Below are 13,178 nucleotides of genomic sequence, written 5' to 3' on the forward strand. Positions count from 1 at the left end.
CATGAACAAAGTGATTTCAATAACAACAATTTACTTTCTGGCATCACTTTTATATAATTAAAAAAAAACCACATGCATCAATGGGCAATGGACGAGAAAGAACATTTTTATATTGACGTCAACATTGGTCAGCCAGAAGAATTCCTACCAGCTACTGTTCAATTTCGATCATCAATGTTTCAAAATGCACAATAATTGCTGAATGAAAATGTCACAAAACCTTACATTTATGTGTGTATAAATACCTCTTAGTAAGTGAAACTACAACAGCCCCATAATCCAATCTGCATGCGTTTCTGTGAATTCACCTAATTTGAATATTCTAAAACTGCATAAATTCTAACTGCTGAAAAGATGTCTCCACAAGATTTAACATAGATACCAAAACAGATACCAAAACATTTTGCAGTTTACATTGATATGTGATCAAACTTGGTTTTTCGCAAGCACTATCAACATGAATTTTGATGGTTGTGAATCAGCTGGGAGAGCACAAATCAAGTGCAATGGGGCAAACATTACTCAGATGTAAATAATGCTGTAGTTATTGGTTCTGGCAATTGAAATGAGAGGCTTGTTAACTGCAAAGAATCAGAGCCATGAATGAAGAACATCCCATAAATTTTATCACAAACTTGGAGACAGGCATTGATAATAAGAGAGTATGCATTTTTTAAACATTCAATTATCTTCATTTTGTACTTGGATTTGGATTTTTTAAATATAGCTTTTAACAATTTTTTAGTCATATCGCTGGCAGTTTATAATGATGTCTAGCACTGGGGCATCATGCCAGAGATGTGTAGCATCATGTCCCACCAAGTCACATTATCTGCATACCAGGCCGACCAATCCTAGCACTAACCTCTTTATGCTGAGTGCAAAGCAAGTCTGTTGCTGGTAATGATTTTTATAAGTCTTTGGTAATGACTTTGTCAAGATTCAAAATAAGTAAATAACTAAATTGCAACATTGCTTAGCAATTCCTTTATAGCAATGCTTACTGACTACTGTAAAGCATTAGCATTGCCAATACACATGCATGTTGCTTTATTTTAATTCCAAAAATTCCCAATTTAGCTACTTTACATACAAATTTTCTGAATTCAATGGGCCCAGGACTCCATATAAAAGATGGCAATAAAATAAAGCTATACCGATTAATTGACCATATTCATAATAGGGCCAATGATTAGAACAATCTATATAATTGGTATTGGCACAAATAATTAGTGCCTATGTAAACAAATTTCCAAAATATAAATTCAAGCATAACATTCATCTTGACATGGCTTGAATTTTAAATCAGAATTAAATAGTGGAAATTAAGGAATAAACATTTGATTTGGGGGTTAAATGAAAGACAATATATTCTTAAAAGTAAATACTTTTTAACACACTTGCTGTAAACTACTGCTGATTGTCTGCACACAACAAATTATCAATACCATTCATGCACTCATCCCAATCACAGCAGCCAACCAGCCAATAAGGCCTCGTGTGGCCATTGAACTTCCAGCATACACATTAGCAGATAGCTAGGCAGATTAGGTAGCTAGCGAAATTTCCAACTACTTCGAAACTATCACTCACTATATTTAATCTGTTCTTCAGCCAGTCCTGCAATGTTGCTAATCAACAAACAGTGGTTGCACACTGCTGAAGGCTGACATACAAATATTATGCAGCATTGATATTGGCATGCCAGAACCAGCGACATTACCACTAGATACCCAAGCTGCTAAGCTGCTTCAGCATGCGTCTCACAGCATGGTGCATCATCCAACCAGCCAAGTGGACAACTTAGTAGTAACTTACTTGATTTACAACATTATTTCAAGAACGTGAATCGACTGAATTATTAATACTGACTAGCGATTGTACACTATTAAATATACTACCAAGCCTATGCATAATGTTGAACTTGAAACACTCATGTTTAGTCTGGAATTACTTCAAAGTAAATGTAGTCGACGAGTCCAAAGCAAATTGCACACTCTGCAAAGCATGCATTTCCAGAGGTGGAAAGGTTTCAAAAAACTATACATCAAATCTTGTCTAGCACTTGTGCTGCAAGCACATTGTCAAACATGGCCTGTTTCTGGCAGATAAAAAAGAAAAGGATGCTGCGCAGTTAACCTCAGCAGCTGCAGCAACTCCTTGTATTCTGACTATTGACGCCATGCTGGACTGGAAGCAGCCATTTGCATAAGACGACCCAAGAGCTATTAGTTGGCACAAAGCTATTGCAGAGTTCATGGCAGTAGATGTATAACCAATTTCCATTGCTGAAGACATTGGATTTCGATTTCTGATGGCCAAGGCAGAACCGTGCTATAAAATTCCAAGTTGGAAGTACTTTTCCACATCTTTGATACCTGACATGCATAAGGTGATACAAAGCAAGGTGCGTGATTTAGTTTCTGCCCAATCTGACCTTAGTTTGACCTCTGATGCACGGTCAGACCTGTCCATCGGCATAGCCTTGTTGAGTCTTATGGCACACTGGCTGATAGAAGACTTTCAGTGGAAACAGGTGATTTTAGCAGCAATGCCTCTTGATGAATTACACACAGGAGAATATTTGGCGAGCAAATTGGACAAATTATGCGAGGAATGCAACATTCCCAAAACCCATATCCATGTTCTTCTGTGTGATGGAGGTGCATGGTTAAAGCAATGCATCTGGCTGAAATTGACAGCATTAGCCATTTTGTACACATGCCGCAGCTCGTTTTCAGTGATGGCATTCTGTCGTAACGAGCTGTCAAATGTTTTGACGATCTCACAATCCAGTCAGAAATTTCTGGCACGCCATCCTGGCACAACAGCAGCATGAAAAATTTGGCATTGCCCATAATTTTCTCATCCAGGATGTCCAGACACAAATGGAATTCTTCATACAATATGTTAGTTTCATTTTATGAACAAAAACAAGTCTTGGGGGCTTACACTACTCTCTATGACCTGCCAAGCCTAACAGCCCAACAGTGGGTCTTGATTAACAATATTGTGGACACGTTAGGCCCATTTGCGGACATTGCCAAGCAAGTAAGTGATAGCCAAACAGTATCAGTCATTCTTCCTATGCTAAAAATGCTCTGAATGTTGCTGGATCGAGAGTATGAAGCGAGTCAAGGTATTCAGACAATGTGACGTGATATGCTGACGTCACTGAACACATGCTTTGACATTGTCAGCAACAAGAAGCTTGTCTTGGCCACCATCTTGGATCCATGACTCAAAACATTGCCTATTCAGTGAATGGCTTAGAGCAGAATGCATAATAGTAGCATCAGCTGATAAGTAGGAGGAACCCCCGATTAAAAAGAAGAAAAATTGAAACTGAAACAAACACCACTGGACCATCAACGTCACGTCTCTGGGATGTGTGTTCTGTAGCCTGTGATGAACCTGTCTGTACCGTCAACGAAACGCACGTGGATCATGCAGTTGACGCAATGCTTGAATTGCATCTGACCAGCCCTCTGTTGCCACGAGAAGACATAGTTTGTCTGCACCAGCTTGAAGCGTTCTGAAAAAGCACTGGTGCTTGCCAGATTTTTTTCGGATCATTGGGGATCATTAATTGGCGAGAAGGGAGAAATGTGTTACTAATGCTTAAATACAACCTACCTGAACTAGACTTTCAGTATTAACTGCAGCCAGTGTACAGTGGCGTCTAACTTTAGTCTTAAAGCATGCGTATTATTAATTTCAATTATTACTGGGCTATCTTTATTAACATTTAAAGTCATTTAATGAAATCTAGTAATGGCGACCTGCATCATTGAACTTAAAAGACTAGCTTAATACATTTTCATTTATTTATTTCCTGAATTGGCAAACCATAAGTTTTATCAGTGCTAGTTTTAAAGTTTTTCAAGTTTTATGTTTGTGTGATCGTTGTTTTCTATAAATAGCAATGTACTTCCTTTACGGTTTCTGTTTGTTTTTGTATAGAAGTTCAAATTCACTTGCCACATAAACAACCTTGTTATAACTCACACAGCAAAATACCTGCTTGCTTTACAGTAATAGGTTTTTGTTTCTGAACCAGTCATTGTTATAAAACAATAATGTAATAATCGGTCTCATAATCAGTATCTGCAATTTTAATAATCAGCTATAAGCACTATCAGCATAATCAGCAAAAAGTTACATGGGAATAATAAATAATGGGTTCTTATTAGTCAATAACTCAAATTACATTTAAATAAATTTGCAAATTATAAAACAAAATTTTACCCAGTCCCTAACCATGCCATTAAGGAGTCCCTAACCATACAATTTAATAAGAGGTGAGCAGTTAGTTATGTTATCATATAACACAACTGTTATGTGTCATCATCAGATATGGCACAACAATGATATTGGCAAAAAGACACATCAGCAGTGTCATATATATGCAAATCATTTCCAATTCAAATCAATATGGAAATGTCTACCATCAAGAAAGCATTAGCACTTTTAAATGATACATGTTGAATATAAATAGAAACAATCTACAAGAGAAAATCAGTTAAAAAGAAGGAAAGAAAGTAAATTTTCCAAATCTATAAATTTTACCTTGGCATGGCCTATGTTTTCTGTGTACTTTGTTGAAAATGATTCATTGCTAATAAAACTGATCTTTACACTATTCCTACAATACTGTTTAAGTATCCTGAATGAACTTTAGCACAGGATCACTGTATTTGCTATAATTTACTATTCTAAGCATGGTTGTGAAAAGCAGAGTGATGCATGAGTTTTTGTATTTCACATGGATGAGCTTAAAATCTGTTTAAAACAGACAAATGTAGTCCTACCTGTTCCTGAAACTCCTAATGGTCCAAATAATGCCTCCAAACTTTGCACTAGGTCTGATGAAACTGGCAGATACATAATGGGCTCAGTATCTTGGCCGTGAAGGTCCAATTTTTCATCATCTGCAGGGTACAAACTTGAGGGACCATTTTGTATTGGCATATCTCTTCCATAATCAGATGTTGTCTCATTCTGCACAATCATATGAGTTTTATTTTCTCTATTATGATCACTGTCACTCAGTGCCAGAGGCATTAGGTAAATTTCTGGTTCACTATTATTGCTTTCTGAACCGATATTTGTTGTGAAAGGATTAGTTTCTGTTATTTCATCTAAAGTATCTGCAAAAGTCTTCATCTGAACATCGTAATTATCAAATTCTGTATTAGAGATACTTTCATCATCAAAACTAATTTCTGACATCGATTTTCTCAATGCTGTTCTAATGTCTCCATTCCAAGGACAGTTTTCTGCTTTTAAACACTGAATTCTGGATCCAATAACATCTTTCGAAAGCTTTAATTTGTTTGTAACAGTTTCATGCATGCTTTGTGGGCGGCAGAATTTTATCTTTTTCATGTTATCATCCTCAATTCTGTTCAACCTCTCTTTTCCAGTGACAATCAGCTGTTTTTCTATGTCCTCTATGGACACGATCTGCTTCTTCTCAATAAGACTAAAACACAAATCCAGTAAACAATTGGGACTTTTGAGGGAACATCCACTGGGATCTGAATATGTCTGTGAAATTAATGGTTTGTCTAAATCTGATTCATCCATCGAATCAACAAATGTTTCCTTCTCACATTCTCCTAAATATGGGTTACTTTGCCAGTCTAACAAATAACTGATTGTCCAATCTACATTTTTACCACTGGTTTCAAATGCATCCAAAATTTCTTTTTGGGGAATCTTAGGAAAACAGCCCTGTATGAATTCCAGACCTTCCTCACTATTATCTTCATCTGTGTTACAGCTTCGGTCCACTTTAAGAATGTGATTTATTTCTGATACATGATTTACTTCTACCGTTTTCTCTGCCGAATAAAAAATTTCTCTTGGCTGACACAAAATGACAGTAAATTCCTTTGTATATTTTTCAATATCTGCAAAATCAACAGACAGGTTCAATAATCTGAAATCAAGAGACTCCATACTGGTACCTTGTTCTTTGGTAACAATAGTTTGTTTAGTCCCACCTGATAAAGTGTCAGCCAATGGTAGTCTTGCCACATTATTTTCTAATTGAATCAAGTCACTCCAACTTGTGTTTAAAAATTTCTGAGTCTCTAATGCCTTTAAAAAGGGTAAATTTGCTGCCATTTTTCTTCTCAAGGATTTCTTAATTTTGCTTTTAGATGGTCTGTTTCCATTTTGGCCTTGTTCTGGTTGCTTTGCAAGATCTGCCCCACCTGATATCATGTCTCCACCTTCAATTGATTCTGTAACTTCTATAGACAAAATAGGATCATTTGTTTTTCCATCTGACCTCTGGCTAGAAACATCACTCACACATTCATCAATACTATCTCCCTGAATATCATTTAACAAAGAATTTGAATCTTCTGACAGTGAGAATGAAACCAATGAATCATCATCTATAATCTGACAGGCGTCAACACCTGTATCTGCTTCTAACTTGATTGGACTAGGTTCCTTATACATTCCTGATGTATCTGAAACTAGAGAAGCATCCTCATCATGAATATGAGTAACTGATGAGCACTGTACTGTCTTGTATATAAGTTCAGAAATCAATTCTTCAACCAGCTCCAATAATGTTTCAGCACCATCAACTTCTATGTGATTCTCCAGATCAACTTCCAAGTATTCAGGGTTTTCAGTTTCACAAACTTCATGAACACCTGTCTGGCTGTCTAAATCAGGTGAATCTGACTGGTTCTCTGTCAATACTTCTGACTGATTCTCATTTTCTGAATGAATTGACTGATTCTCATTGTCAGTCTCAAACATTTTGTTGATTATAAAACCAGATGCATAATTATCTTCCACAGGTCTGGTGTTGTATTCAGCCAAGTTTGTATCTTTGATAAATGAACTTGGCTCTCTATCAGATAAATGTAAAACTTGCTTCTCTTGATGGTCATCAGATTTTCCATCATCAACATTATGGTCCCCATATTCAATCCCTCTGATAGCTACATCCTGTGCCTCTGATAACAACACACATTCTTTTTTATTCTTCTCCTGGCAAAATAAAACGCCTTTGTTTTTTCCCCCATTTTTCCTTTCTCTTCTAGGCAAAGGGTCACTCCAAATCAAAGTTTCTATTTCATCAGCTATTTCTGTTGGTAATATGGCATCATCACAAACAAAGCTCTGAGATTCAGCGTGAACATCACTGATATCCCCCTTTGTGTGCTCATATTCACTCTTACTATCCTTTTTAAACTTCACATGCATCTTACATCCATTCTCCCTCTGATCCAAAGGTGTGTCACAGCTAATCTCTTCTAAAACTTCTAGCTCCTTCTTTAGCTCTTTCTCTAATTCTTCATCTAATTCACATTTCTCCACTTTATCCTCAACTTCCCATATCGATGTATTGTCTAACTCTGCTTCCAGTTCATTTCCAAAAGAAAATCCCATCTCTGCCTTGCCCTCATGATGTTTTATTTTCTTACTCTCTTCTGTGCTTTGCACATTTTCCTCTGGCATCCTGTCCTTAATATGATCTCCTTTCTCATTCCCAGCAGTAGATGAAAGGGTTATATAGTATGATGATTCTTGGCTGTTTTTTCCTGCAGGATTTGCTCTCCAACTGTCTTCATCTGCCTCTGAAAAATCCCAGTTTGCTGACACTTTATTGTCAGAGGACAACTGCCAATATTGACGTTCTGCTTCAGACATTTCTATCATTGTTTCTGAATTATTACCACTTTCAAGTTTCACCTCCGCTCTCTTAGTCTGATCTTCGCTCTCCTGGTGTTGATCAGATTTGTCTAATTCATATATTCCATTATTTCTACAAACCTTTTGTAATATTTGTAAAGCACCATGATCCAAGTTTACACCACTTTCATCCAAAGCACTAAAGTCTTCTTCCACATCATTGTCTGAACTTTTGAATTTCTGGTCAATGACTTGTTCTACACAGACTCTGTTCTCATCGGAGATTGGAAGAATGTGTAATAAAGCTTTCAATTCCTCGGACATCTGTGCAGACCTCTCCTTTGACAGAACCTGACCACCAACATGCTCACTAATCAAGTCGGCCACAATCTGCTCAATTTGAAGCTGATGTTCTTTGGTGACTGGGCTATACTTTTTAGCTGCTGTCACTAGTACTGGGGCAGAAACAGCTTTAGTCATTGGTCTCCTTACTACGGGTGACACCTGATGCTTGTTTTCCTTATGGCGTGACTCTGAAATCAAAGGCACACTTACTTCAGATTTATCAAAAGCACCAAGATCTGTTTCCTCTTCATTTACTACATTAGATGCCAAGTTGAAATCATCTGTTTCAGTCCATACCTCATACTGGTTAATGTCTTCATTTTCTTTGGTCTCAGAAATTTTGCTTGGCTCTGAATTGTCATATCCGATGTTACTATCAAAAACATTCCCCTCTTTTTCGGAAGTTAATGCAGTTGTATCAAAAGATTTGGATCGCTTCCATTTGGAACCTGCTCCAATAGCTTGCAGATCTTCCCAACTATCAGCACTCCACAAGCCCTGCTGCTGAATGGCTGTTAAATCATCAGAACTGTGCTGAGGAAAATGCTCTGTATCTTTTAGGGTCTGTTCATCTTGATTACTCTGCATAAGATCACCTGAGTTTCTTCTTGTACTCACTGGGCTGACAGCATCCATGTAGTGTCCATTTTCTAGGTCAGCACTCTCATCTGGGGTACTTCTATCATTTTTGATCTTGGAATATCCAACAGAAGACTGATCATCTGTTTTGTTGCCACTGCAAAAGAAAAGGAAATAACATAAAAGAATCCAGTCAAACTTAAAAGTAACTCATACACACAAGTACAGTGAATCCTCAAGGTCAAAATACCTCAAGACTACATAAAAGTTTAGTTCTGAGAAGTTTTCAGCTGAACAAGGTGGGAGTGTTGATTTGGGAGTATACGTTAATTCAAAAACAAGCATTTAAATGTACAAGGTACCTAACTGTTGCTCAGCTGGTAAATATTCTTCTTTATTTCTTATTACTCCCCTTCAAATAATTAATCACACACACACCAGTAAATTCTCACCCACTTAGATCGACATAACTTATGTTGACAGGCCACCTATGTCAACAAAAATACAAAGTCCCGGTCCAGTGGTCTATTATTACTACCAAATTTGCCATGCTTATGTTGGTGTCAAGATATAAAAAAATAATGGTGACAGAAGCCCTCGGTCCCACCTTGAACAAATTCGTACTTTCGTACATTCATGTTGACAATCTGCCAGATCCAACTCAAACTTTGCTCTACAATTATTTGATGTTACTGCCAGGCTTTAATGCTGATGTGTTTGGTCCTTGGAAGTGTTTTTGCAATAGCATGTGCATCGTTCATTAAAATAAGCCAGCGACACCCATCATGAAAAGAAGTTGGCATTAAACTTGCATAAAAGCAATGAAACTGATTGAAGCTTGCATTTTTTTTATTCATCGTGACTGGGACAGATTTATGTTGTTCTACAAGTTTCGTTTTCTACAGGGAAAAAAGTAACTTTAGTTATGCTTATGATGGCTACCAACAGTGGTATAAAAAGCTTAATTAATTCAAAACTTGGTGACAAGTTTTCATTTCCCTAGGAGTAGCCTTTTTCTCTTGGTAGTTTCATTTAGAAATTTTTCTTTGTTATTTCTGTCAGCCCAATATATATGCTAATATAAGTACATATCTCATGTTAATACTGTAAAAACTAAACAGCTAGGTGCTGCTGGTGACAATGCATACATCATAGTTAATGGTTTATTAATAAGTGTTGGTTGACAAAGGATTATACAGTACATAAAACAAGACTAAAATATGTGTTTATACACTGTATATATTTTCTAATAGGATGTGATTGACACAGGAATTTTCTAACATGTGACCTTACCTAAATTCATGGATTTTTCATGTGCTTCATGGATTATATAACACAAAGGTAACACAAATTAAGGTGACAATATACAAATTTCTCAAAGTGTAAATTCTATGCACTGATAACAAGTTACCACTTACAGACGAATTTCATTTTGCTAAAAAAAATTTTACACCCCCTGCCAAGACCTATCATGACAGCCAAATTTGTTGACAATATTACACTGGGCCCAAGGATTTTGAGATAAACGGGTAGCACAATATATTTATTAGTTTTTTTATTTATTAAAACATACTTCTGATACAACTACATCTCATTGGTATTAATAAAGGTTCTAAGTTCAGGCTGTGCTGCTGACGATGAAACAGCAAGCTGATGTTTATTAGTTTTTTTTCATTCTGTATTATGTCTTGGGCACCTCTATACCCAATAACAAAATCACAATTTGCAAACTGCAAAGTTTTCTCCTTACTAAATCATTTTCACAAATTTAAACATGACAGCAATTGTCCATTCAGTTCTGTCTTATCTTCTCTGCTTGATAAAGTTCTGAAACTTTGGCTTTCTTTTTTGACAGAAGTTACAGTGATAGTGGAAAATGCTTTGAGCAATCCAATATGGTGGTTCAAGACTGGCATGGCAGCCTCGATTTTAAAAGAACCAATTATGTTCAACAACTTTACATATTTATATACATGCAAGACATTTATTCTGAAAATGCTAGGAAATTTTCAGAGCCACAATACAGGAACAATGGCACATTTTGCAGCTATGTCTTAGTATGTGATATTATAAAAAAAATTGGGGAAAAAAAGCCAAATTATATATCTGTAGTCTTTGGCTTTGTTTTTTCAGATATTCTGACATTTTCTTACTACATGTATAATGATGGTTTTAAATGTATGTGGTTACCCTATTTCTCATAGTAGTGTGAGTTTGTTTTAGAACTGAATCCCGTCATCACCCCTTTTAATAAAAAACAAAACCTCTGCAAATTATTGCCAGTATGAATATATTCAGGAACTAGTTTTCAGGACATGTATGCACAATGTAGTTTTTGGGTGAATAGAACTAATTTTAATTATGTAATACTTACCTGTCACCAATATTAAGCTTAGAAGGATAGCTGATGGTCCCTGAGAAGAGTATAATGTGGAAAAATTATTCGCATTCTAGTACAAGCGGTCAACAGCATTATGTATGGTAGTCGTCTTGGTCGCAGATTGTGCAGCAACAATCACACCCAGAGAGAAAATACATTGGCTCCGGTTTGCTAACAACCGAATGTAAGATACGGTTGTGTGTGAGTGCCAAAATGAAGCCATCATAACATCATATTAAGATCAATGGTTGAAATAGACCAGACTTCATAGTAGCAATAGACCAGACTTCTTAGTAGCAATAGACCAGACTTCATGGGCTTTGATCATGATGAATCATAAAGTCTTTTTTTGTGAGAGACCTGTAAGCTCTCTTAATGGTGAGCAAAATCCATCAAGAGATAGTGAATGCTGAAATATCATTTGAGGCCCTTATTAAGTGGAGTAAAATCATTTTCTTATTCCTCCTTCTCCCTTTAGCAAAGCTAAATAGAATGTAAGTGCCAAAAAAGTCTATCACAAACATCACCAACACAGATGCGTGTGTGTGTGTGTGTGTGTGTGTGTGTGTGTGTGTGATTTGGATTTTTAACGTAGCTTTAACAATATTTCAGTCATATCACTACGATGTCTGCTGTGTGGCAGTTTTTAGTGATGTCTAGCACTGGGGCATCATGCCGCAGACATGTGGCATGATGTCCCACCCAGTCACATTATTCTGACACTGGGCCGACCAGTCCTAACACTAACCTCTTAATGCTGAGCTCCAAGCGAGGCAGCTGTTAGTACCATTTTTGTAAGTCTTTAGTATGACTTGGCAGGGATCGAACCCACGACCTCCCGCATCCGAGGCGGACGCTTTAACCACTAGGCCACCGGAGCAGTGCACACACAGATGCAACTCTAACTAGGGATTTCATTCAGGTATGGAAATACTAATGAAGTTGGATTTTGGCGAAGAAACCAGACTGACATAACAAGAAAACAGAATAATAATTCCCACTGAAGCATAAACATCCTTCCTCAATTGAGAAAGCATGCAGTTCAACTCTTCTCTAAGCTGATGCAATGGCCAGAAGAAAAATGGTGTTAAGTGGAAAGTTTTCCAAAGAAACCTCACTCAAAGGGTCGTAAGGCATTTTTGTCAATGCCCTCAAAGCAGATGAAAGGTTTGATTTTGGTGTCATTGAGCAAGACACTGGTCTCTGTAGCTTGAAATACATGATAAGATCCAACAAGTGGGGATCTGAACCAATGGACTGACAGATGGAAAATTTAAGAGTGTTTGCAAGGGCTGCCCTATAACCTTGATTGTAGAGGCTGAACTAGATCTCTCCTCAAAAAAGGAAAAAAAAAAAGAAAATTTGCTACAGCAGTAAGAGAGGGTTGGATTAATGCACACCATTCACTGAAGATTTTCCACTTTGCATTATAGACTTAGATATAGAACATTGCCAGGGCTGCACAATGCAGTCAGCAACTTTGCTTGAAAATTTTGCCTGGCAGATCAATCGCTTGAGATGATCCAAGCATGAAGGTGGAGGATCTTGGGATTGATGTAACTGGATTAAATCTGTGTTGTGAGAGGAGATTGTCTCAAGGAGGTAATACCCTTGGTGTGTCGATAATAGGACAAGTAAGTCTTGAAGCACAACCTTTTAGGCTACAGAGGAACATCAGGATGATCTATGTAGTGGACGTCCTGATCTGGAAGGGTGGGAATGTGTAAGCAGACAGTCATTCCCAATTTAGACTGACAGCATCCACTGCCCAGGCTGCCTGGTCTGGGAGTTATAAAATGTGAGCTTGCTGAGACTGTAAACAAGTCCACAAGCAGTAGCTCCAACAGACTGAACAGAGACCATTCTGTTAGGATTACCTTGCCTGTTCTGGACAGAATGACTGCCAGAACGTTTTGTGTGTGTGTGTGTGTGTAAATTGGATTGTTAAGACAGCTTTAACAATTTTCAGTCATATCACTACAATGTCTGCAGTGTGGTAGTTAATAGTGATGTCTGATGTCTAGCACTGAGGCATTATGCCGCAGACATGTAGCATGATGTCCCACCCAGTCACATTATCCTGACACCTGGCTGACCAGCCCTAACACTAACCTCTTAGTGCTGAGTGCCAAGCAAGGCAGCTGTTAGTACCATTTTTATAAGTCTTTGGTATGACTCAGCTGGGGTTCGAACCAGAGTTTTTTCGCATCAG

General features: G+C 37.3%; 1 protein-coding gene across 1 annotated transcript in view; it reads right to left on the reverse strand.

Moving 5' to 3' along the window:
- Window positions 1-13,178, reverse strand: part of LOC149797421 (uncharacterized) — a 112,120-nt gene that overhangs the window by 56,291 nt on the left and 42,651 nt on the right. The window contains exon 7 of the mRNA XM_089962210.1: window positions 4,812-8,743. Within this exon, the coding sequence (XP_089818336.1) occupies window positions 4,812-8,743 (3,932 nt within the window). The remainder of the gene's footprint in view (window positions 1-4,811; window positions 8,744-13,178) is intronic.

The sequence above is a fragment of the Sinohyriopsis cumingii genome, chromosome 6 (genome assembly GCF_028554795.1).
Source record: "Sinohyriopsis cumingii isolate HCF-2022 chromosome 6, ASM2855479v2, whole genome shotgun sequence".
NCBI classification, from domain to species: Eukaryota; Metazoa; Mollusca; class Bivalvia; order Unionida; family Unionidae; genus Sinohyriopsis; species Sinohyriopsis cumingii.